This window comes from Ursus arctos, unplaced genomic scaffold (genome assembly GCF_023065955.2).
Source record: "Ursus arctos isolate Adak ecotype North America unplaced genomic scaffold, UrsArc2.0 scaffold_21, whole genome shotgun sequence".
NCBI classification, from domain to species: domain Eukaryota; kingdom Metazoa; phylum Chordata; class Mammalia; order Carnivora; family Ursidae; genus Ursus; species Ursus arctos.
In genome coordinates, this window is record NW_026622886.1 from 8,027,793 (window position 1) to 8,054,688 (window position 26,896).

The window sequence follows — 26,896 nt, forward strand, 5'->3', positions numbered from 1 at the left end:
GCCTAGGACACTGAGAAGTGAAGCCAGAACGCGCTCCTTTTCCAGTTGGATCTCATAGCACCTACTGTGTACTGGACACCTGCTAGGCACTCAGGGAAGGATCCACAAACGTACATATCAACTGCTTGTTGTTGCAGAGAGCTTCACCATTTTCATAGTGTGTGGGTGGGTGTGTGGGTGGATGTGGGTCTTGGTTACTTAATGCTAGCTTTCCCAAGAAGTGAATAATACCAGCCCATTCTATAGGGGAGGTATTATTAAGAGCAAGTTTTTAAAGACTACTAGGAGCAGGCAGGTGGGTAAGGATATTTCTGGACTCACTGTGTTTCCATATTAAACACTTAGGAATATTCTTAATTTCCACAGTGCTCTCTCTGAATGGTCCTTTGATATCCCTTGCATTTTGCCCAAGTCTGTACGGAGTTACAAACATGAGGCAGATCATGGCTTCTGGGAGACAGCTGTAGTTCCATGTGGTTGGATTATAGAGCATATCCTGGGGGATGGCCACAGTGGACCTTGAGAAGTAGACCAGAACCATACTGGGTGCGAGACTTTGTGTACCATTCAAAAGTATTTGGTCTTCGATCTGCAAACAATGGGCAGCATCCAAAACCCTCTGTCCAAGACAGTGACATGCTCAGATATGGGTCCTACAAGGATCTCTCTGGGCAGTGTGAAGAGGAGACTTAAGGGTCAAGGCAAGACCTCTGTGCCCAGAAAGAGATACTCTCGAACAGGTGAAGAGTTAAGTAGGAGGCCACACCTTGTGAGCTGTCAGAAGACGTCCTATGGATAATTTCCACAGGACAAAGACACAACTGAGGGTGATGGGAATGGAGGATAAGGAGAAATCGCTGAGAAAGTGGCATTTGAGTTGTAGTTTTCGAGGGGCAGCTTCCTAAGCATGTGGAGTGGCACGGACAGAGCGCATCATGAGTGGATAGAAGGTGGATGTGGAGGACAGCAGAGCCAGGGGCCAGGCAGAGGAGATGCAGCTGAGAGAAGACCTTGGCTGCTTTCTGGGGAGCACTGAGTACCAGGTGAAGAAGTAGAATCTCACACCTGTAAGCAGGAGAGGCTCCTGAAGGGTTTTGAGCAGCAGAGTAGCATGAAGAAAGCAGGATTTGAAGATCAGTCCGGGAGTGGAATGCAGAAGAGGTTGGTGGTGGGAGAGTTAGCTCCCCAAGTTCCAGATCATGCACTGACCACTTCCAGGCTGCATGCCCTGTCCAGGCAAGTTGCGTTTGCCCACCCAGTGTGGTCTAGCACTTTTAAAAAGGGAAGATTTCATGCAAAAGATCTCATAAAAGGCAGGTTTCTGGCTTCATTTGAAAAATAGTGGATTTGGTAAGACCAGACCCAAGTATTTCCACATGGCCACTGTCTGCTGGAGTTGGGTCCCCTTTAGGTGCAGTTTTGAGTTTCCTGAGTTTTCCCATGGAAATCCTGCTTTATTTATTTTTGGTGCCCGTCTGCACAGTGATTTTTAAAACTTCTTTTGAATGAGTCATCAACTTAAGTTTTTGAGGATTTCATGTAAATAACCAGATTTGGGCTTTAACAAAAAGTCATTAGGGCCACCTGGGACCTCATTCCTACATGGCCATAACAGCAGAGCTTAGGCCGTTCTCCCATTCACCAGCCCCCTCCATCCCCCTTGCTCTCTGCAGAGGCCTGTGTTAGCTGCCATTTATCAAAGAGGTTATGTTTGCCTACAGAAGAATGAAATGTTTCTTGTACTCAAGTCATTATCAAAAGTGGGAAAATGAAAGATGGAGCAAGGTGTGTGCCAAAAAGGCCAGAGAGTGCATTGTGGAAATTAAGAGTATTTCTATGTACGGAAACAAAGAGAGTGTGTGTTAGAAGGATACCACTGAAGATGCTACTAGAAAAGGCTAGCCCACTTCATCCAGCCCTGAGGTCATCTGCTTGGCCCCTGTGGCATTTAGCTTGAGAGTCCCTGGGGTAGAGGCAGGGAAATTGTGTAACACTCAGCTGTCTGGATTCTGAGCTGGGCCCTGTGCTACAGAGGGGAATAAGATAAGGGACTGTGACCCCAGGGACTAGGAGCTGAGAGTCTATTGAGATGTCCTGAGAATGAGGCAGTGGGAGGGAAATGAGAGTAAGAGGGGGGATACTTCTGGAGGGGAGAATCAGCAACATTGGTGGCTCCTTACACCGTTAGTGTCAGAGAGAAGAATTGCAGATGACTTCAGGGTGACAGATCCTGGGCTCCCGGGAGCGTGATGAACAAGAGAAGTCAAGAGATCCACTCTGAGGGAGGCTGATAACTTGGGCCCCAGGCACGGGGAGTTTGAAGTGCTGAGTATTCAGGTGGGTGAACAGTGCTGGTTGCATTGTGGTTACACACGTTGGCTTTGAATCACTTGGGTCTCATGTGGACCTTGTTCTTGCTTTGCTTAATCTCTCCATGCCTTAGTTCGTTGAAAATACTCCCCTCCATGCAGGATCGTGGTGAGGATTAAAGATAGCATAATTAAAAGCTTAAAAATGACTCCTGGCACAGAGGAAGTGCTCCATAAATCTGAGTCATTTTCACTATTGCCTGTGAGGACAAGGTGGAGAACCTCCTGAACAGAGATGATTCCATAGGCAAAGAACTAACATGGAGTCTTGGAGAAGGAAGGGAGAAAATGGTGAAGTGAGGAGCCAGGAAGAAGCAGCTGGGGAACAAGGGAAGAGGGTGTCTTTGAGGCAGGGAGGAAAGGTTTGGGAGGGGAGAACAAAGATCATGCTACAGAGGCCAAGGAGAAGCTTTACAGCAGGGGTTCACCACTGGGGGAAATTTGCATCCCAGAGGACTCTTGACAATGTCTCCAGACATTTTTGGTTCTCACAACTGGGCATGGGGGTGCTATTGCACCTAGTGGGTAGTGGCCAGGGATGTTCCTGACACTGTGCAATGCACAGGACAGCCCCCCACAACAAAGAAATATCCAGCTCTAAATATCAGTGATGCAGAGGTTGGGAAACCCTTCTGTAGAGCCTAATGGATTTGACTCCTGGTTACACCACCAACAGATGTGTGACCTTGGCAAGTTTCTTAACCACTTTGTGTCTCAAGTTTCCTTATCTGGAAAATGGGGATAACACCTGCTGTCAAACTTAAATGAATGAAGATATACAGAGGGCTTGGAATAGAGCCTCATGGTACGTTAGCTATTTTTTTTTTGTTATGATATGTTAGTCACCGTACAGTACATCATTAGTTTTTGATGTAGTGTTCCATGTTGCATTGTTTGCGTATAACACCCAGTGCTCCATGCAATACGTGCCCTTCTTAATACCTATCACTGGGCTAGCCCATCCCTCCACCCTCTTCCCCTCTAAAACCCTCAGTTTGTTTGTTAGCTATTATCAGAAATCAGGGAAAGTGAGGGCATAGCAGAGGCCATTACATTTTGGTTTGGCATTTTGGAATGGATTCAATGTGATTTCATAGAGGTGGAGAGGAGGCTGAGCCAGATGCAGAGGGTTGTGGAGATGAGTACATGGGAATTAGGGCTAGCAGGAGACTGCCCTGTCCAACAGTTGTAGCAATGGAAAGAAGAAGTGGCTAATTATACGTGCACCAGGCCAAGTGGAAGGGCTTGCTTCGCATTCATTTATTTATCTATGCCAACCTAAAGTTTTGGTTAATGCCTGAACCATATTATAGTTGACCCTTGAACATAGCAGGTGTTAGGGGCACTGATCCCCTGCACAGTCAAAAATCTGTGTATAACTTCGGGGTCCCCCCAAATTTAAGTATTAATAGCCTACTGTTGACCAGAAGCCTTAACAATAATAGTTACAAAAACAGTCAAATAACACCTATTTTGTGTGCTATATGTATTCTATACTGTATTCTTACAATAAAGTAAGCTAGAGAAAAGAAAATGTTATTAAGGAAATCCTAAGGAAGAGAAAATACATTTACATTATTGTACTGTATTTATATTAAAAAAATCTGCATATAAGTGGACCCGAGCAGTTTAAACCCATGCTGTTCAAGGGTCAACTTGGTCAATGGAAATTTTCAAAACAAAAGAAATCACCCGCAGCCTCACCACCTTAACAAATTAGGAATTTTCCATAACCTCTTGCAGGACCATCGTTTCTACTGTGTTCCCTTTTCTATTGTTTTATGTCACATGAAATTGTCCCATAAGCATTTTCCATGATATTACATCATTGTTATATTTATCATTTTTTTCCAAAATGAAGATAACCTCATTGTTTTTTCCTGGTTGTAAAAATGCTGTGTGCTCCCCCCTTTTTTTTAATGCAGATAGTACCAAAAAATCTGAAGAATATAATAACCCCCATTTTGCATCCCACGCTTCAGAGATAACCAGGTTAGCATTTTGGTAAACATCCTTCCAAGCTAATCTCTGTGCATTTATCGATGTGTTGATTTGTTAATTCTTTCATGTAAATAGGAACATTCCTTAACTGTCAGTTCATTTTGAGCCTTAAAGCAGAAGTTTCTTATTGTTGGGATTGGGATTGTTGTCTTGGGAAGTGGGGAGGCAGCTGTGGGTGGCCACACACAAGAGCAAAGGAAGCCGGGAAGCTCTGAAAGCAGCTGGGAGGGGGAAATGCTGGCTAGGTGTGCTGTGTACCTGTGTCCCGAGGCTGCTGTGGCCAAGCACCACAGGCTGGGTGACTCAAGCAACAGAAATGGAGTCTTGCACAGTTCTGGGGGCTGCGAGTCTGTGATCAAGGCATGGGCAGGGCCATGCTGCCTTCTCAAGGGTGCAGGTGAGGGTCCTTCCTTGCTTCTTCCCAGCTTCTTGTGGTTGCCAGCAGTTCTTGGCATTCCTTGGGGTTTAGACATATATCACTCCAATCTTTGATTCTTTCATCACATGGCATTCTACTCTTCCTGTGTGTCTGTGTCAAAATTTCCCTTTTCTTCTGAAGACACCAGTCATGGGATGAGGGCCCAGTCTACTCCAGTATGATCTCATCTTGACTTGATTACATCTGCAAAGACCTATTTCCAAATGAGGTCATATTCGCCAGTGACAGGGAGTAGGAACTTCAGTGTCCCTTTTTGGGGAACACAGTGTAACTCATAACATGTGGGATCCCCAGAGTGATGGAGGAGGAGGATGGAGCAAGGCTAGAGCAGTGAGGACTCCTTCTCTGAAATAAAAGGGAAGGAAGAGGCCAGGACAGAGAGACAGAGATTCTTGAGGCTTGAGAAGGGAGATGATGAAGAAGCCTCCCTCCTCCAGAAAGTCACGTCTGTGTTTTATTAACCTCCCGATGGTTCACAAAGGGGGCCCCGGGATTCATCAGAGAACCCAGCCGTCCATACGCCCCATGGGGCCCCTTCCCCACCGTCTTTATGCCATGCAGCTGGCAGCTGCCGTGTGAGCTTCACAGGCCTCGCTGCAGCATCCTGTTGTCTGCTCCTTGCCAGACTCTTGGTTGGCTGCCACCTAATTTCTTTTCAGCCTGGACTAATTTCTTGCAGTCCTCAGGCTGGCGGGAAGCATCCCTAATTCCCAAAGCCCTTACATGTGGCCCTCTGTCTGCAAAGTGTGCACAATCTCCTCTGTTCTATCCTTGTCGCAGAACAGTGGTCCATAAGCCTTCAGGAGCATGACCATTGCAGTGTTTTGATCTCCATTCTTCTCAGGACACCTGTTTTTGCTGGTGTGCTCAGTTCTCTTGGTCTCCTTTCTCCAGATTCTGTACCCAAGTTTGAATTTTCAGATGTGGAGGGGGATGGAGAAGGATCGAGGAGTGTGGAGATGCTTCAGAGGGAACCAGAAGACTCTCTGCTGGTGGACACCAATGTCAGAAAGTCTGGAGCTTCCCAGGCACAGCTGGGGTCAGATCTGGGTGTGATGGGTCAGCATGTGACCAAAATCAGCAGCATCCCCATCCGTTGTCATTCTGACACTTAGGGAACAATGGACCACAACAAAATTGCCGTCAGGTGGCTGAGAATAATGAGACTTCTGCTTATTAACTTAGGTCCCAGGCAAAGCCTAGTCAAGATCTGTTCTTGCCATCACAGGCTTCTGCATATTTGAGGGAATCATTACATTTCTCTGACGGTCGAAAGTCACTCAGCCTTTGGCCCCCTGCCTCTTGACATTGCCTGAAGCACCCCATAATCTCCCGGCACTGCATCACCTGTCCCCTCTGTACCATTTAACTGTATGTTGTCCTTGACTTCCTCTCCAATGCTGACAGCCACTTCTGAGAAAGATCTGCAATCAGGAACCCAAATAATATAGCATATATTAAGTCTAAAGCTGAAAGAACAAGAAAACCCAGGTATAGGCTCCAGCCAGAATGTGTAGTATTGAAGGCAGCCTTCTTGGCCAGGCATGAAAGATGCAGGGCTTGCAACCAGTGGGACTGTGGAGACAAGAAGGAAGGGGCTTATGAGAGCTGTTAGGACTTCTTACCCAGCCTCATCTTTTGCCATCACCTCATCAGACCTTATACTCCAGCCATGTAACCAGCTGCAAACTTTTCCACTTCCTCCCAATATCCATTAGAGCAAGAGTGATGGCATACAACTGACCCAATTCACTAGTGTAGACAACTTAATAGATCATATAACTCAGAAGAAAAAGTTGGGTACAGGGACCGTTCCCTCTACCTGGAACACCTGCAAAACCTTACCCACATGATGAACTGCTACTCTTCCTTCAAGACCCAAGCCTTCTGGTACACGCTGACCCATCCCCACCCCCAGACAGAGTTGAGTACATCTTTGGTCCACCTTCATACCCTGTACATGCTTATATTATTTCACTTACTTACTTACTTACTTACTGGTGCACTTCATGAGTCCTAGTCCTTTAGAATTGCACCTGACTCCTCTTGGATTGTGGGTGTCCTGAAAACAGGGATCATGTCCCTGTCATCTCATAGTCTCCAGGGTCTACCAGGGTGCTTGGCCCACTGTCAGGGCCTGAGAATTGCTGGTGGCCACATCCTTGGATGTTGGAGTGATATCAGGACTTGGCCATTCCCTGACTGAATAGAGGAGCTGGGGTGCTGGGTATGGAGGGAGGAACTTCATGCTACAGCTCGCCTGGCTCAAGTCACGAATTTCTCTGCATTCCTTGCAAATCCTCACACCGCAGGCTGTCAGGAAGGACCCCATGCATTCTCTGCAGCTGTGAATGGCAGCATTTGAACTGTAATACATGCCCAGATGTATCACTCACAGGAAGTGTTTTATTTTTTCACATATTATACTTGAGAATGGGAAGAGGTCATGGGATCCATCTTGAATTCCCTATGGTTGAAACTTTCTTTATGATGCTAACAAATCTCCAGGAATACAGAGCATGTTCCCTTGTAAAGTAGTACCTAGCTGTTACGGGCCACGTGCTACATCCTGGCAACTCTGGCTATCAGCACCAGTTCTCTTCTCTAGGAGTACAAGTAAAGAGGTCCCTCCCTTTTCCAGTGGTCATTTCACTTCATGCCCATTCATTTATTCCCTCATTTACACATGCATTCATTAACTCGGTCATTCATTTAAAAACACTGGTATGGTCTATTTCGTTCAAGACAGGCAGGCGATCTGTTCTCATTGAGCTGTCATCTTTAGAGGGAAGAGACAGACAATAAAAAACTAAACTGATAAATAGGAGAAATAAAATTGCCTCAAGAGTTGTGAAGAAAGGAAAATAGGGCAATATGGGATTGGGGCAAATTTCAGTAGAGTGAGCAGGACAGGTATCTTTGTGGAAATGAACCCAAGCTGATGAATGAGTGATGAGAACGAGGCCCCCTGGGCACCATTTGGGGAAGAGCATCCAGGGAGAGAGAGGAAGAGAAGGTGTCATTGTGCCTCAGTGGAGGTGAGGGAGGGAGAAAGGTACAAAGTGAGGATGAAGAGGTGGCCAGGGGTCCTGTTGCCATGGTAAGGAGCCTAGGATCTGCTATCAGAAAGAGGAAGCCTTCGGAGGGCTTTTAAGTGGGGAAGGGCTGTATAATTTGGAAAGAGCACTTTGAATATAGCATCTTGAGGTAGTTTTCCAAATCCTTAAAGACAAAGAGGAAGTGACCACTAATTTTATTTCAAAGAATCAGAAAGATTCCAATTTAGAGGTGAGTTCTAGAAGTACTGGAGAGAGAGCACAATATAATATCTGGGACTAAATGGGGCCATCCCAGGCCCTTGAATACTCCTCTTGGAAGATGATCTTGGAAGGGCACCTTCTTTTTTTTTTTTTTTTTTTTTTTTTTTTTTTTTATCTTTGTTTGAAAATTCAATTATATTTTATCTTTATTTGAAAAATGAATTTTTTTTTTTTTTTTTTTTTTTTTTTTTTTTTTTTTTTTTATTAATAATGATTTTTTATTATATTATGTTAGTCACCATACAGTACATCCCCGGTTTTCGATGTAAGGCTCGATGATTCATTAGTTGTGTATAACACCCAGTGCACCATGCAATATGTGCCCTCCTTACTACCCATCACCGGTCTATCCCATTCCCCCACCCCCCTCCCCTCTGTAGCCCTCAGTTTGTTTCTCATAGTCCATAGTCTCTCATGTTTCATTCCCGGAAGGGCACCTTCTTTTTCTAGATAGCCACATTGCCCCCCCCCCCCCCCCCAGGCTGTGTCTTTCTTATGAGTTCTCCACAAACAGTGAAAACCTGGCAGGCTAGCTAGCATGAGACCTTTAATTATTTCCTCCTGGGGCAGAGTGGAGTTACCCCCAGTGAGACACCAGATTTGCCTCTGCTGTTGTCTGTGGGGAAAGCCACACTGCTGGGAGTAAGGGGTGTCTCATTGTGAGAACCAGGGCCCTGGAGGACCCTCTGATCATCAAAGCAGAGAGAGAAATAAAAAAAGAAAGACTGATAGATTTGACTAGGAGGGAATGGAAAATGCGTTTATACGGTTTTTTGAAGATGCACAGCCATAAAAAAAAAAAGACAAGTGAACAACTAGTAAAAATATTTCCACACAGGACAATGTGATAAGATAAAGGGCAGCATCCTATACGCAAAGCTCTGTGAGCAGACTTTTACAGAAAAGAAAATGCACACAGTTAATGCAAGTACTCAAACTCACTAAAGTCACAGAAATGCAAACTAAAATAGCAGTGGGAATACAGGGTATCTTGGAGGAAGTTGCTTATCAAATTTTAAAAATGTATTTTTCAAAAACTGCTATGCTGGTGAAGCTGTAGTGATATGGACACTGTCATGTGCAATTGGTGGCTTACGCCTTTAGAAAGAGGGCACGTTCGCGTACTTAAAAAAATTCATACCCCTTAAGCCAGTAATCCCACTTCTTAAAATCTATCTTAGGGAAATAGTTAAAAAGGAAGGCATTGATTTGTGTGCAAACATGTACATGTGTGAAGTGTTGGAAACAGCCTACTTGATAATAGTGGATGATAAGTTGACTTCATTATGGTATATCCATTCAGTAGACTGTTAGGTGGCTGTTAGAAATGATATTTTTGAAGATATTTTGTTAGTAGAAGAAATGCTCACACTATACTATTATGTGGAAAATAGAAAAATAATAATAATTCATAGAAAGCATGAAATCAGTTATGAGTATGAATGCATATGCAAAATTAAAAAGAGATAATTGGATTGTAGTGTACATATAAGGAGACAAAAAGTTATTAGGGATTTTCTCTGAGTTGAGAATTGCAGGTAATTTTTTTTTACTTCTTTGTGTTTTCGAAGGTTTTTTTTCTTTTATACGATGAACATATGTTACTTTTAAAGTCAGATAAAAGCACAAAATTGTTATATTTTGTGAGTGCTGTCTATTGTCATCAGATCCCTATTAGAGACCCACCACTCTCCCTTTCTTATCTTCCTCCTCTATTGCTGTAAGAGCCAGCAAGTGGAGCACAAAAAGCAGGAAAGCCAGAGGAGAGACCTGGGTGTGACCTACTGCTCTGGCATGGTTTTGCCTGGGACACATCACTGTCTTGCTATAGGTCTCATGTGACCTGGGACACATCAATGCCTTGCTGTGGGCCTCAGTTTCCCCATCTGTAAAATACATTAGTTGGACTGGTTCAACTCTAAGAATGCAATAAGGATATAGACATAATAATTCCAAGCTTCTAACCCAGCTCTGACCCTAACTACAGAGTGACATGATTGACCATTTCCATGAGCACAATGTCAGCCATACCCAAGACGTCACCATCCACCTGGCTCCCTGGGATGAGTTACAACTCCATGGGGGAGACCTTTGCCATTTCTTTTAGGGACGAGGGGGTGATGTTCATGTACATCATTTATTCCTTCAACATGTACTTATTATGCCCCTGCTCCCCTGGTGCCAGGCCCTGGGGTGTACAAGGAGACCTAAGCTCAGAACAATTTGAGAAGTGTCTGCACCTGCAGCTCATTCTTTCCTTCTGTCACCACTGGGGCAAGTCCTTTGCATTTGACAGTTATTCTAACTTACATTTGAATTATTTTAAAGAGAAACAGTTTATTTGAAGCTAAGTGTATAACTCTGGATGAGCCAAGTGGATCATACCATTTTGAGTGTAAACCACCTACGCACTGTGAAGCTGATTTTCTTGTGTGACCTAGAAGTGAGGAATCTAGGAATAGATGGATCCTTGGCACAGTGAGGCAAACAGTGTGTGAATTGACCTGGAGCCATGTGATGGAGGGAAGAGCATACGGACTTGGAGTGAGATCACCTGAGTTCACACATGGCTCTCCGACTTCCCAGCTCTGTGACTTGGGGAAGTTCATAACTTCTCTGAGCTGCATGTTCCCATCTATAAAGTGGGGAAATAGTCCTGACCTTACCCAGGTCTGCTTGTGAACACTAATCAGGATCATGTCTCCAAAGGGGCCCAGCAAAGAGCCTGCCATGTTCTTGGCCATCACATTAATGTTCTTACTGCTTGCCGGAGGTTGCTACTGAAAGGGACAAGACATGTTTGAAATATACAAGTTATATATGAATGTATAGTATTATGTATGTATATGTAAGTATATATACATACCATGCTGCATGGTAGTTGAGAACTAGGGCCATGAGGCTACATGTATCTGACCCTGCCGTGTACCTGCAGCTTGTCTTTTTGAGCAAGTGACTTAATCTTTGTGAGCCTTGGGGTGCCATTGACACAAAATGAACAAATTTTGCAATTTCTTAAAAAAAAAAAAAGTTATTCAAGCCCAAGTTAGGACAGCGCTGGGGTTACACAATCTTCACAAAGAAGAGAGTGTTCTGGTAAGGGAACATTTGATGTAGATTTATATACATATTTTGCATAAAAAGTTGCAGATTATTAGACAAAGAACATTTCAGAAAGTTGCAGGCCATAACTTCAGTTTCTAATATTTGCAAGGCTGTATGACTTGAGTCTTATGGGAATCAGGGAAGTTTCTTACTTTTTCTTATCTTTTGTGTTCATAATGGTCCTTTTTGGTTATTTAACAAAGCAGATGTACACCACGTGCGCTTGGGGCAGACATAGAGCCCATGCTTTGAGGTTTTGCCGAGTCATTTTGACCTTGGTAAATGTTGCAGTATAGCTTCCCTGGGAGCCGAGGAGCAGGGCCCACAAACTGTTAAAAGCTGAAAATTTCCTTTATCAGTGCTCCTCTGTAAAATGGAGCTGCCGGCAGCATTGGCCCCGTCCTTGGGCAGTTACGAGAATTCAGTAAGGTAATAGGTACTGCCTAATAAAAACGGAGGTGCATTCACTGAGTTATTTCATACCTTTTCCTCTGGTTGTAAATGAATATTTGTTCAATGTAGAAAATCTAAAAAACCACCTAAAAAAGAAAATGAATAAAATATGAGTTGTTTTCAGCCCTTTTATTTTGTAGCTGCTGTGTGTTTGTATCCAGCTGTCCCCATCCACACTCCCCTACCCTATCCCCATTCTGAACTGAGGGCCCCGGGCTGGCAGCACCCATGCCAGGTCAGTGCTATCCCTGCAGGCTGTGGCCCAATGCCCCATGTGGTAACACTGCTGCCATCCCCTCTCTTTGCAGATCCTTCAAGCCGGACTTCATCCTAGTCCGTCAGCACGCTTACAGCATGGCTCTGGGTGAAGACTACCGAAGCCTGGTCATCGGCCTCCAGTACGGAGGGTTGCCTGCTGTCAACTCCCTCTACTCTGTCTACAACTTCTGCAGCAAGCCCTGGGTGGTAGGTGATGGGCCAGGCTGATCTAGAGTGAGGGGGGCAGCAGTGGGTGGCCTCCCAGCCCTGAAATGGCCCCATCCTCCAGCATGGAGGCCTCAGTAATGGATCTTTCTTAAGCAACTGATTAAGCAGATTGGACCCCAGGCCCCTCTGGTAATTATTGCCCAACAAATACCATACAACAACAGTATGAACATAGTATGATATAATGTTATCTTATAATAACATTAGTGGTAAGAGGGGGTACTATTCTTACTAATATTAAATTATATCATTTTTGTTAACAGTGGGCACTATTTGTTGAGCACTTACTGTGTACCAGAAAATCATGCTGCCTGGTGCTCAAACTATTGCTATCATGTGAAGTGGACATCATTACTCTATTTAACAGAAAAAGAAGCTCAGCTTCAGAGCAGCTAAGGAACTCACCCAGGGTCATGTATACCATGAGGGCTGAAACCAGAACTTGAAGCCGTATCTCCCCAACCCCCGAGACTTTATTTTCCCTGCTTTGTATTCATTAATTTCATTCACCCCTTGATATTTGAGTCTCCATTCAAATGTTACCTGTAAGAGAGGCTTTTCCTAGGATACCACCCCTCCATTCCCCCCGGTACTGTCAAATCCCTTACTCTGCTTTATGTTTCCCCCAATACCTATCTCCATCTAGAAGGATATATTTATCCATTCTTTTGTGTATTGTCTGTCTTCCCCACTAGAAGTCATTCATTCATGCAACAAATATTTATTCAGCACCTACTATGTTCCAGGTACTGTTTTAAGTCCTGGGAACATGGCAGTGAGCAAATCAGATCAAAGTCCCTGCCCCATACATCTTATATTCTAGTGAGCAGGGGCACATGCAGTATATTAATAAATATGCCAAATATGTAATATGTCATATAAGCACCAAGAGAGAAAATAAAGCAGGGAAGGGAGATAGGAAATGTGGAGGCTAGAGATATGTACAGTGTTTTCTGTGGCGCTCTAGCCATCTTGTCTCTTGTTTCCCTCTGCTTGGTCTCTTGGTGGTAGGACAGTGGTTGAGACCATGAGCTATAGAGCCAGACTGCCTACTTCTAGGAGCCTCAATTTATGAGCCGTGTCATCTTGAGCAACTTGCTTAACCTCTCTGAGTTTATTTTCCATATTTGTAAAATGATGATAATAATAGGGTCATCCTGGTAGGGTTATGAGTGAATATATTTGGTTGGCGCAAAGTATACACTTAATAACATGGTGACAATTATTATATTCATTGAATAATCAAGGTCTCTATAGAGTGGGCCCTCAATATTTATTGAATGAATATATACATTAATTTAGTAGATATGGATAGTTTTTAACCACTATTATCATGGCTCTGGTCTCCTTCTCATTGTACCCTGAGATTTTTGGCATATGGCATCCCAGATTTGATGCCACTGTCTGGAAAGTGTCTTAGATAGTATTAGCCCAACCCTCTTGTTTTTCCACACAGACATCTTGATGGCAGCAGCTACCATTCATCAGCACTGTGTAATGTGCTGAGCCCCTAACGTACATATTGTATTTGATCTTCAGAACCACCCTGACAAGTACATATTGTTAACTAATATCTCCATTGTACAGATGAGGAAGCTGGAGGTGGGCATCTCCAAAACTCGTGTGCTTGATCATAGACTTACTCTCTCTCTCTCTTTGGACTTCAGCATCCTTATCTGTAAACTGAGGGATCCCCCATCATTTCCCGTATTTCTGAGGTCCCTCAAACCTTCTAAGTGGACTCCATATAGTACCACATCTGCAGACTATACCCCAAGAGTTTGCAGACCAGTTCTCGTGTGATGCAAACAGTTCTTAAGTTACTCGTTCTCTCTGTATGAGCCATTAGTGTTGAGTTACTTCCAAGTCAGTTTGATGCAAGACTTAGTGCCCCTTCTAGCCATTGGGCATCCACCTTAGGCCACAAATTGTAGCTTACTCCTCTTCCTGTTCAGAATTTACCACACTCTTTCCACATATGACCACCAGGAGTTCCCTTTTACTTTCTGGGTGAATTCTAAGCTCCTTGTTCCAGCCTTTAAGGCTCCCAGTGGTCTGTCATGGATCACCCTCTGTCATCCTCTCTCACTGTCCCCTGTACCTGAGGCCACAGCTATGATAGCTGCTGAGTGTCTCCAGGGCCCTCGTCTCACTGCACACCTGGAGTACCCTTAGATCTTCTCTTGTGTCATCTGCTCCAGGGAGTCACCCTGACCCCAACTCTGTCCCTCTTCCAGGCCCCTCAATCCCCTTGCTTTCCTCCAGCAAAGCATCATTATTTCAGCCATCTGCCCACACTGTCTCCCCTCAAGTCCTGGTCTCCCATGCTCAGCTTGTTATCCCAATATTAAAACACAGTGCCAAGCACAAAGTGAGCTCCCAAGGGTGCTGAGTGGTGTGGGGTAATGGAGGAAAATGTAAGTCCAGGAGGCTCCCAGGAGCTTACCCTCCAGCTCTAGAGATGGTAACTATCTTCTATGGCAAAACAAGGCTGTGCTGAAGCAAGAGGAGCCAGGTGTGGACAGGATGCAGCTCAAGCAGTTGGAAATGGGTGTGGTTGTAAAAGCAGAAAAAATAGAGTTGACCCTTGAACAGTGCAGGTGTTGGGGTGCTAATAACCCGTGCAGTTGAAAATCTGTGTATAACGTTTGACTCCCCCAGGACCTAACTACTGAATGCTGACTGTTGATTGGAAGTTTTACCAATAATATAAACAATTAACACAATTTCATATGTTATATGTATTACATGTTGTTTTCTTACAATAAAGTAATCTAGGGAAAAGAAAATGTTATTAAGAAAATGTTATAAGAAAGAGAAAATACATTTACAGCACTGGACTGTATTTACTGAAAAGAATCTGCATATAAGTGGACCTGTGCAGTTCAAACCCATGTTGTTCAACATGTTAGCTGGGATCTAATATTCGAATGCTCCTAAGGACCAGGCATAGCTTTTCATACATCGTGTATTATTGGATTCTTTGTTTTCTCCATTTACAAATGGAGTGACTTTGCAGGCTACGCAGTTAGTAAGGGGTGGAAAATTTGAATCCAGAGTCTATATCATAAACTGTTATGTAGTACTACCTCTCTAAAAAGAAAGGCTTTGCAGGCTGGGGATGTGGCATGAATGTCAGCAGGTTGTGCTTATGTGAAATGTTGAGGGTGTAGTGAATGCTCATTAAATGTAATTGAGCTGAACTCAGTGGCCTGGCAGGAATGAAGGGGTGATGCATCCAGATGATTGAGAGGATGAATTTCCAGCCAGAGAATCTGGTTTCTATCCTGTAAACAGGGACTAGCTACTGCAGCTCCGCTCAGAATGGTCAGATACTTGAGGCCTGGGATCAGGTGGGAGGTTCTGCCATACTGGATAACAATGATCGACCAATGCTCTTTCTTCTTCTCTCCTAGTTCTCTCAACTCATTAAGATCTTCCATTCCCTGGGTCCTGAGAAGTTCCCACTTGTGGAACAAACATTCTTCCCCAACCATAAGCCAATGGTGAGTGCCCTTTTTTATTCTGATTATCTGATTCTGATAATCTGATTATCATATTCTGATATGAAACAAACTCAGATGTCCATGTTTTCCATCCCTTTGGTTGGAGGAGTGGGCTGAGGGGCCATTCCTTGACCACCTGGGCTCTAAGGAAGAGTTGTGATGGCCTGTGGGAATGCCTGGCTTTCTTAGGGAAAGAATCAACTCTTCAGGTAAAGTTTCAGGTAGCAAGGCAAATGACTAAGTTGGATGACATTCCTTGGGACATTGGGAATTTTCAGCAAATCTGGGGACAAATTGAGCTGGCATTTTGGAGCCGGAGGTTGATAATAAAGATAAAAGATGTTTCAAAAGTTGGAAGTGGTTTCCCTTGAGCAGAATCTGGTTTCAACTCTTATTTTAATAAAAGCAGTAATATTTTATTTGCATTGATCATTGAAGGGCAGTTTCTTTGTATGTTCTCTTTGCATTTTGACTTTTGGATGTACCTGAGGTCATCTCTGGGAAGTGGTTGGAGCTTAGCTTGAAGCACATGGTAGAGCCTCTCATTTGGAGGACAGCTGGGTGGGAAGGTTAACATCTTTCTGAATAGGGTAGAGAGCTCTCCATCCCACAGCCAGAAGAAGTTGGGTGGAAGAGTTCTGCACAGCTGGAGATAGACTGTGATATGTCTGCTTGTGTGGTTGGTGGTCTTCTTAAACTGGTCAAAGGAATGCAGGGCCATGGCCCCATGCTTGCCACATAAGGAATGTGAAACTTGGGGAACAGGGTAGTTAATAGGGTATCCAAATGTCCCAGCTGGGGACTGCACCCTGGCTGTAGAATCCCTAGCTCAGGCTGCTGACCTGGACGATTCTGTTTGGAGACACTGATGGGAAGGATGGCAGGCTCCAAAGATGAGCAGTCTAAACAGGCAGAGAGGTTTCCATTGATTATCTTTCCCTTTTTATCTGATCTAGTAAGAGTCGTAGAATCCAGGATATGCTGCTTGGAATAAGAAGGGTTTGGGGAACCTGGCATATTCCAACAAAGCGTGAACAGAGTAGAGAAAAGTCAAGGTTTATCATCAAGCCAGAATGAGTTTGAATCCTAGCCTTCCAGTGTACTAGGTCTTGAACAATGAATTAACCCAAGTCTTGGCTTCCTTAGCTGGAAACTATGGAGGACAGTGGGGCAACCTTATTGGGTTGTTGAAGTTTAATGTAATCATGTGTATAGAGTGCTGTGCCCGATATATGATAGGTGATCAAAGCAGAGTAGCTTAAAATAGGGGCAAAAGCTATACCGTGGAACACTGTCAACAATGGGATGAAAGTTGGGTGAGGGGTCTGCAGTCAGCCCACTGAGGACAGCAGATCCAGCTGTAAGCTCTGGGAAGAGCTCACCAGCTAGTGGGACTTCTTGAGTTCCTGGCATTCCCAACTAGGCTGAGCCATACTTGGAATTTTAGGCAGGCATTTGGCATCAGACACTGATGTTTACAGCCTTCTCCTCTCACTTCCATGATGTGAGATTCTTAAGAAGCAAACAGGGAAAGCCATGTCAGGGCTCCGGTCTGGGAATTCCTGTACTATTTGCTAATAGTTAATTAGATAGAGATCCAGATTCTGTAGAACTATGGAGAACCCTGGCCATGGAATCAGGGAGCAAGCTCAGGGCAGGATTAGTAGTCAGATGGAAATCTAGAATGCCTCTCCTGAAATTTTTCCTGCCTTGGGAAAGGACTAGAGCAGGGTGGGTTCAAGCTGTTGAAGTGAATGAATGGAGGGGAACATGCATGGACCTGCAGCCAGGATAGGCAGGACCAGCTTCCAAGGCCCTCTGCTGTCTATATTACCCCCAGTGGTGGTCAGGATATAAGGAGGCAAGAGACTGAAGGTGTGTGATAGAAATAAAACCATTTTACTGTTTAGAATAAAGGACACACTATAAAAAGTGAACATTATGCAACATTACAGACAATATACATTCACGGAATATAAAATTCATAAATAACATGGAGAAAACTGTAAACAGTGCTACAAAATTTAGCAACAAATACATTCCTTCCAGACAGGGTTTTCTCTGGTTGGTTTCTCTCCATCACTTCTGGGTCTCAGGACAGCAGACTGGCTAAAGGGAAAGGTGAGGGCCTGGGAGAATCTATGAAGCCCCTCCCCTCAGAGCATGAACTGGTCTTTAAGTTCTTCCCCTCCTCACACCTCCCAAAAGCCAATTTGGAGGCTGTTGATATCCATTTCCCCTACACTCCCACATTTTGTTTTGCTTCTGTTATCAGATTTTTAAAGTGTTTTTCTTGTGTAAAACTCTTGTCGTGATATTTTTACTTTTGGTAGCCAGGAGCCAAACACTTGGGTGCCATCTTGGGGTAATCCATATTGGTGACCATTAAACACAAGATGAAAGGCCAGGGCAGGGGAGGGTACTGTCTCCCAAGGGGCCATAGTGTCTCTGAGACAGAGTTGCTCCAATAAGTCGTTTGTTTCTTTAATTGTTCAAGAACCATCATATGAAAAATGTTGCTCGTGGGCTGTACCTCAGCTGCCATGATGTAGGTCTGGAGCTGGGTGACGGTAAAGGACAAGTGTCTCCAGTATTATCTACCCAACCAGATGGAGCACAGGGCTGAGAGGAGAGAGGCTGGGTGTAGTGCTTTCTGGATAGGGAGGCAGAAGAGAGGGCCAGATGAGGCCAAGCGGTCTTAAAATCACAGCTCCCATGGCCCTGAATTTTTAGGAGAAATCATGGCTTCCCAATTGGGTGGTCAGAGATCAAGGGGAAAAAGAATGGGAATGACCAGCACAGTGCCAGTTGATACAGAGCAAGGACATGAATGTACTTGCTATTTCCCCCTCCTCCTTTCTACTGCAGAAAGCACTGGGATGCCGATAAAGGGAGGAGGATGGATGAGTCTCAAGTGCTAGTTCCTTCTCATTTCTCCAGTTCGCCAGTCGAGCTGCCCGCACAGTAGAAGTATTTTACCCTCCATTCCACTGTAGAATTTGATTCAGGAAAATGGCGGCATGTGGGTTTCATTTTTTTTCTCTTAAACACAATGTACACATATTAAAGCCTACACATGACACAAGATTTAGCAAAATAAAACATTCACGATATGATTGAAATATGGAAGTGTCTCAGCTACATAAATGACTTTAAATTATACAGTAAGTGAACAGGTGAAATAAACAAAGCTATAGCTTATAGAAAGCTCAAAAACCGCCCTCTGCCAGTATCGCTTTGCAAAGGACCCTTCTTTGCCCAAGACCTGCTATTCTCTTCGCCAGGGCCTGACAGATGGGACTGTGGTTCCACCAACATTTCTGCAGGGGAACTTAAGATGACTCATGCTCAGGCCTCACCCCAGGTCCTGCGTTGTGTGAGTGGAGGTGGCCCCACCAGGGACCAAGAATCACCAATGCTTCATAGATGGGATGCTGATGTCCATTTGTGGGAGGGCACTTGTGTGAGTTGGGTCAGGGGTTCCACCTTAGAAGACTTTGAGGTTGAAATCAAGAAAATCTCAGACCACCAGGGCTGGGGCTTACTTCTTAAGAACCACTGGCCAGCTGACCTCATCTCCTTTTGCTTATACTGCTGCATTGAGAGGGCAAAGCCTCCCATTTCCCACTTGCCAGATGGCATGACCATAAGGTGAAAGATATAAGATAAGAAAATGGATCCCACAGAAGCCAGATGCCTGTACTGCCTTCCCACTGAGGAGTTCTGCCAAACACCTTGCCTGGGCATTTGTGTGTGTGTGTGTGTGTGTGTGTGTGTGTGTGTGTGTGTGTACACGCGCGCAAGACATTACAATGTATTGTCTGCTTTTTTTTCTCCTGTTTCAATTGGCAGCTCTGTTTCCTAAAGTGGAATGAACTGAAGGTATAAATACTAAGAGGATAAATACCTATAATCTGAAAAAAGAGAGCAATCATGTTAAATGTCACCATCCTACCACCCCCAACACTGTAAAATATACATTATCACCTACTCTTGGCATCTCACTTTCAATACTTAAACTTAAAATAATTGTATTTAATCAGAGAACTTATATTATAGTTTTATTTCAAAAAACACAACAAAACCCCTATAGCTGAGTGCAGTGACCACTGATTTTAATCCCATGAGGTGAGGACCTCAGGAGATGGTGTTCACCCACCAGTGAGCTGGGAGAAGAAGAGCAGGCTGTCTTGAAACCCAGGAAAGTGGCCATCTAGGTGAGGCAGGACACTTCACAGCTTTCCCTCCTGTGCCAGGCCCCTGACCCACACTAAATCATCTCCCACCTGAGCCAAGCCAGTAAGGCAGTTAAATGAAGGCCCCAAACATGAAGCAGGATAAAAGGAGAGGGACAGAGGTCAGATGACCCCAGTTAGAGGGATGTCGAGGGTGTTCAGAATTTCAAATTTTAATTAAAATGAAAAAAAAAACTCAACTTGGAATGTCATGATTTTCTTCAAACAAGCAACGACAACAAAATAGAAGAGATTATACTACTGGCATATTTAACAGCATTGAACAGAATTCTGTGTCCTGTAAAAAATTAGCTTATGTCCCCGTGTGGGTATATGCAAATGTGTATACAAACACATCCCCCTAGGTGAGCTAAACCCTACTCTGGAAATAGTATTCTCTACCCAAATCTACTTGGCTATATCTGTGGATAGTGTACGGTGTGTGTATTCCTCTAATTTACATAAAGGCAAGCTCCTGGCCAAATCTACCAAAGAGTTTTCCAGGAGGAAGTCTTGTGGGAGATAGAGAGAGGAAAGACATTCATCTCAGTCTTTCACCTGAGCTTTTGTATAAGGCAGGCAAATTGCCTCCTGACCTCAGGCAGATGTTTAAGTCTTCATCAACTAAGAAAGTTCTGTTATTCTGGCCTGGCTGCTTGCTCCAGACTCAGAAACATCTGGTCAACCCCAGCGGCACTGGCCTGGGGGAACTGTGTGTGCTGCATCCTCTCAGACCCTCTCCTGCCGTCTCTTCCTTCCCTCCCTCACTCTTACGTGCAGACACAGACAGACACAGTCTGGTTGGGACATGCAGTAGCATCTCCTTGGTGTATAAGATCTTCTGCGTACCTTGAGTCTATCTGCTCGCTGCCCTGGACTGATCCTGAAACAGTTGACCTTTCAGCAACTTCCTTGTCTGTGTCTTTTATGTACTGGGGTGGAGGAGAAGGGCCAAGGGAAAAGGGTCTGGGAGATGGTGAGGTGGGGAAGAAGAGAGAGGGGTAGGTGTTACAATGCCCAAATGGGGTAGTTTTTCGATTTTTGTTTTCCTAAAAAAATAGATTATATTATCACGAAGAAGAGGAGTATACATTCCTCATTCTTTCTGGCATGGCACCAAAAATTCCTGCTTGGAAATGGGTGATGTCAAGGCCAAAAAGAAGGGATAGGGTGGGGCCAGGAGGATGGTTCCAAATAAACTCCATATGACAGCATAGACTTTTCCTTAAGTGTTCGAAGTGCTAAATTTGCAAGAAAACAGGCACTAATGTCATTGTCATCATCTGGGAAGAGTTAGTGTCCGAGGGAAGCTCAGCGGGAAGGGAGGGAGGTGAGGTGGGGCAGGGTCTGGTGCTCAGGGGTCTGTGGCATTGATGATGCTTTTGTCCGGGGGCGCCCATCCTCGGTACCAGCTGCAGTAGCCACCCTTCTGCCGGATGCAGGCGTAGTGTTTGGACTGGTAGCCAGGGTAGCCAAAATTGGAAAGCATGTCGGTCCAGAGGCACTCGTTCTTGGAAGTCACAAAGCAAGGCAGGTAGTAGCAGGATTTGATCTGCAATTAGATAACAGCCAGAGGTTGGTGGGCTCTGTCATGATGGACCCAGTCCTGACGCTTCCTCAAGTCTAGATGCACACCACTGTAGGTGGAGCCCAGCCACATCAGCCCCTTCGTGAAACTAACTCTTACTAAGCATCACTGTGTACCAGATATTCTGCTCAGTGCTTCTGTGTTCTTTAGTTCTCATAACAGATTTATCTCCCTTTACAGATAAGGAAATAGAGGCTCAGAGAGGTTAAGTAACTTGCTCCAGGTTACACCGTCCAAAAGCCGTGGTATTAGATATTCGAGAGAGCTTTTCCTTCTCAAAGGGCAACAGGCAAGCATGAGTGATCTCAGCTGTCGTGGGAATTGAGGAATTAAAAAGATTAAAGTGTAAACTTGGGCATCCAGCTGCCCTAGGAGAGAAATCTGATTCTGTGAGCTGTGTGACCTGGAGCTAGTTACTTGAGCTCTCTGAGCCTCTGTTTTCTCATCTGCAAAATGAGCATAGTAGTAATTAAAACTACACGGAGTTGTTGTGAGAATCAGTAAGAGAACAGCGCAGCCCCCTCCTGCAGCAGGAAGGCTGTGTGCCGTGGCCCTGTGCTTGAATCAAGGAATTGAGCCAGATTGAAGAGTGACCTTCTGCAGCATTTGGTATCAGCAGTCCTGTGCCAGCTCACCCAGCTGAGGCAGGGGCAACCAATGAGGCAGCTGCCCTGGTGAGCCCACTTGGGACTGCTCGACAGGACCTGTCAGCATAAGGATCTTGTACCTGCCACAACCTTGAACCACAGGAGGGATGCTGAAGAGTCATTGTGCCCGGGCAGCTGCCAAGTGGCCAGCATGGAGGCAGCAGATGACAGCAGAAAGGCATTCTTCCCCCACCTTCTTCATTGCTCAGCCTGGTGGCAACATTCCTTACCGCCCCTGTTCAGACCTGCCCTGCTGCCCTGGCCTGACGTGCATGCCCTTCTCATCACAAGGGCCAAGTGCCCAGTACCGCAGAAATGACGTTCCTGGAGCTGTGAGCCAGCTCTCCGCCTGCCCTCTCCAGGGCTTACCTTGCAGTTACAGCCCAGGTGATACCGGTAGTTAAGCCCCTTGCGCTGGGAGAGGGTGAGCTGGTCCCACCTCTCCACAAAGTTGCACAGTCCTGTGTACACCTTACCATCATAGACGCGGCCTAGAGGAGGAAAGAAAACAAGGGGAGAGTTGTTCTGTCTAGAGCCCAGCCACAGGCGAAAGAATTCTCACCCCTTGCATAGCCACCTTAGACCAGGTACTGTGCTAAGTACTTTCTAGTCCTCCGATTTTATTTCATCTTTCCCAACACCTTTGAGGCCAAACTGTGTCCCCATTTTCCAGGTGGGGAAAACAAAGCTTGGAGAGGTTAAGTGATGTACCTTAAGAAGTGATTTACCTTTAGAAGGTCTTAAACCCATGAAGTGCTGGAGCTGGGACTAAGGCCAACTCGTCCCTTCCCTCATCAGTGGTTTCTTGGTTTTGACCTTATTTTTTCCTTTCCCACATTGACTGCCTGAAGGTGGGCAGCTTTCAGATAGACCCAATAAATCAATTGACCGTGAGGTACAGAGAAACAGGTACTAGCAATCCTTTTTTATTCATATGACATAGTAAAGCTGAGAAACTGCAAAACTAGGCAAAACTACATTTCCTCCACGGGGCTGGTGGTGGAGCTGAGACTAAAATCCAGCCTCCATGTAGAACTCAGGTTCCCACCACAGTCCAAGCAAGATGTCCTCTACACGAGATACTCCTTACAATTCACTGGGCGCGTGGCCAAGGTCCTAAGGACACTTCTGGGTCAACTACTGCTTCTCTATCCTTCTGAAGTAAAGGACTGGTGGACCTTGGCCAAACCCTGGCCTAGATGCTAGAGCTGGCCGTTACCTGTCAGCAGGTACTGGTACTTGTTGACTTCTAGCTTCAGGCCGCAGAGACTTTCAGAAGCTTCTGTGTGGATGTACTGCACGTGGGGCATCTTGGTGAAGCCTCGGTACATCTGTGGGCAGAAGGGATGTCATGAGAGGAGGACCAGGGCTCAGAAAGCATGCTGTCATTTGTTCTGTGGGGATCCGGTATGCCTAATCCACCATCCTGTGGCCAATCACTGACCTATCCACCCTAGGGCCTTCATTCCAGATAAAGCCACCTATTCACCTCTTGTCTGGGCCATGGTTGGTGCCTTTCCAGAGAAACCTTCCCATCCAGCCAATCACATCACCCATTCCAACACCTCCACAACACTGTACCAGATATATACTCTTCTCCTATCCCAACACCTTTTCAGAAATCCAAAGAATTTGCTGTGAAAGGGGTCCTGCCTGCCTTACCAACCTTGGCCCCCAAGTTCCAAGAAGGCAGCTGGCCAGCATTCTAATGACATCACTGTGACATTTCTCAGTGTATAAAAGCATTCCACTTACATTCCCCTCGCTGTATCCTCCCAAAAACCCAAGGAAGGAGGTATTATTGTACCCATTTTACACACAAGGACTCAAAAATTCTGTTTGGTTGGTGAAAGTTGAACTCAGGCCAGGATTCCCATGCTTTTATTTTTCTGAGCATCTGTTGAAAGATTCCTTTACCCCAGATAAAGCATATAAACACATATACAAAATTTCTAGATTTTTAACTAAACACTTTATAATCATTAAGTTACACTGTATAAAAACGCTGACATTTGGCCATTTTTATCTACAACAAAATCTAAGACAGTGGTTCTCAACTGGAGACCATTTTACCCCTACCCCAGGAGACATTTGGCAATGTCTGGAGACATTTTTGATTGTCACAGATGGGGGCGGCGGTGGTTTCTACTGGCATCTGTGGGAAGAGGCTAGGGATGCTGTTAAATATCCTGTGATGGTGGGAAGGTTATGGGAAGTGGAAAGAGCCACCTAAAATCAGACAGTAAACAGAAGGGGGAATGAACCATGAGAGACTGTGGACTCTGGGAAACAAACTGAGGGCTTCAGAGGGGAGGGGGGTGGGGGAATGGGATAGGCTGGTGATGGGTAGTAAGGAGGGCACGTATTGCATGGTGCACTGGGTGTTATACGCAACTAATGAATCATGGAACTTTACATCAAAAACTAGGGATGTACTGTATGGTGACTAACATAACATAATAAAAATTATTATAAAAAAATTTTAAAAATATCCTGTGATGCATGGGACAGCCCGACAGCAAAGAATTATCTGGCCCCAAATGTCAGCACCAAAGATGAGAAATCCTTCTCGAATATTAACCTACTTAATACCCATGACAACCCCACGAGACAGGAACTATTTTTGCCCATTTAATAGATGAGGAGCCTGAGCTCCACACAGGTAAAGTGGTTTATCCAAGGCCATACGGTTGGCAGTTGGCAGAGGTGGGATTCCAGGCAGGAGACTCTGCTCCGGAGTCCATGCTCTTAACTGTTATCCTCTGCTGTCTCTCACTGTGGCCTCACAAGTTCATTCCCAAGGGCCTCTGATACAGGCAAATGCTATTTATGGCTGTTGTGCCTCCTTTATCTGCATGTGCCAGAGCCACTGGTGTGGACATAATGAGGCTGAACCCACTTGGTGAGTCCAGGTCAAGACCACGAGTCTCACACGGGTTCAGATCTGTTGAGAAAATTCTGTTAACTGTGTGAGCTGGCGAAGGTAGGAGGGGGCACCAAGGTGTGGCCCAATCCCATTAACCCCCTGGTTCTCAGAGCACACGGGCCTGAATGGCTGGTGGTCTCCAAGGGTTTACAACAGGACAATGGCTCTCCCTTAGTTCCTGGCATGCGTTATTAATTACTTATGGTAATTAATAAAAAGCCAGACATCATCTCATTGGTATCTCATCTAAGTGCCTCCCATTTGCACTAACGGGCTGGGTTTTCTCCTTATTTTCTTTTAAGTGGAGACTGGCTGGTGGGGGGTAGGTGGTCCACAAGGACCTCCGCCATCATAAAGGGTCTGTTGGACCCACAGAGTTTGGGAGCCTCTGCCTTTTTAAAGGCAACGCTGTTCTCATTGTGTGCAACCATCAGTGCAGATGGTTTTCATTTACCTGGCCTCTCTTTAACCCTCTTCTCCTGAGAGGCTCACCAGCCGAATGAGGAAACGCAGCCAAGTGCTATGAGAATTACTGTCCACACTCGGCTTTCAATTATGCCGTGGGGGAGCAGGGGCGGGTCACATCGTACCCCCCACTTCCTCAGTGATGGATGGTGCCTCTCTGGCTTTAACAGGAACCATGCTGAAGAGCACTGCTGTGTGCGTGCCATCAAATGTGGCTTTCAAAGAACATTCCCTACACTCCCTCCTATCCCCAGCAGCTTCTCTTCTGGTGTGGCTGTTCCTTGAGTTCCTGGCAAATGTTTTAGCTCGGTCCTCACTCTAGCTCTTTCGGACCCAGGCCATTAGAGCCTCAGTACAACCTTGTCAGTCTTTCCCTTCATGTCCTCTCTGCTTTATGAGTGAGGATCAGGGCCCTGTCTAGGGTCCAGTGACTTCAGCTGCTTAGGTGAGTTCTCACTCCTTTGAATTTGAAGGAATCTTGATTTCAACATGGTTTGTAGCACTTATATGCAGAATCAAACTTTATTTTTTTTTATCATGGTAAGTGTGCTCTTTATTTTTTTTTCTAATAATATTTTTGTATTATATTATGTTAGTCACCATACAGTACATCCCTGGTTTTTGATATAAAGTTCCATGATTCATTAGCTGCGTATAACACCCAGTGCACCATGCAATATGTGCCCTTCTTAATACCCATCACCAGCCTATCCCATTCCCCCACCCCCTGAAGCCCTCAGTTTGTCAAAACTTTAATGCGTTGTGAATGATGAGATCTGACAAGCACCGTGCTGCCTTTTAGGGTCAATTCTGAATTTAACAATATGGTAAAGGCAAATTGTACTCATTTCGTTATCTTTTCTTAATAATAATCCCATCTTGACTTAGATATCGACCCTGGAAGTATCATTAGGTCTATATTCATAGAGACTGAGAATTGATTTGACAAATTTAGGAGGGTTGTGGTAGGTTTGTAATGCCCTGACATCAGAGAATCATAGACTCTCAGAATTGAAAAAGACATTAAAGGTAATCTAATCCAGTCAAAGCATTGAAGGATTAATGGTCAACTCAGGTTCTAGAGACAGCCAGCCAGTCTGAACATTGTCTCTGCCACTTATTAGTCACTTAAGCTCTTTGGGTCTCAGTTTCTTCACCTGTAAAATGGGGCAAAGTATTTACTTCATAAGGTGTTTTTGAAAATTAAATGACTTAGAATAGTACTTGGTGAGCAACACTCAGTAAAAGTTATCTTTAAACTAGTTCTACCAGAATTCATATTGACAGAGGGAAAGGTTTGGTCCTCTTCTTTCTACATCTCTTTGCCCAACCTTATCTCCTAATACAGGGATTTAA

The 26,896-nt window shown here is 44.9% G+C and overlaps 2 protein-coding genes across 2 annotated transcripts in view; one reads left to right on the forward strand and one right to left on the reverse strand.

The window, feature by feature from the left end:
- Positions 1 to 26,896, forward strand: part of SYN3 (synapsin III) — a 452,237-nt gene that overhangs the window by 132,029 nt on the left and 293,312 nt on the right. Inside the window, exons 5-6 of the mRNA XM_044384458.3 lie at positions 11,996 to 12,152; positions 15,590 to 15,679. Coding sequence (XP_044240393.1) covers positions 11,996 to 12,152; positions 15,590 to 15,679 — 247 coding nt within the window. The remainder of the gene's footprint in view (positions 1 to 11,995; positions 12,153 to 15,589; positions 15,680 to 26,896) is intronic.
- Positions 17,558 to 26,896, reverse strand: part of TIMP3 (TIMP metallopeptidase inhibitor 3) — a 58,327-nt gene continuing 48,988 nt past the window's right edge. The window contains exons 3-5 of the mRNA XM_026499725.4: positions 23,369 to 23,480; positions 22,519 to 22,640; positions 17,558 to 21,466 (exon numbers count right to left, since the gene is read on the reverse strand). Coding sequence (XP_026355510.1) covers positions 21,269 to 21,466; positions 22,519 to 22,640; positions 23,369 to 23,480 — 432 coding nt within the window. The 3' untranslated portion in view covers positions 17,558 to 21,268. The remainder of the gene's footprint in view (positions 21,467 to 22,518; positions 22,641 to 23,368; positions 23,481 to 26,896) is intronic.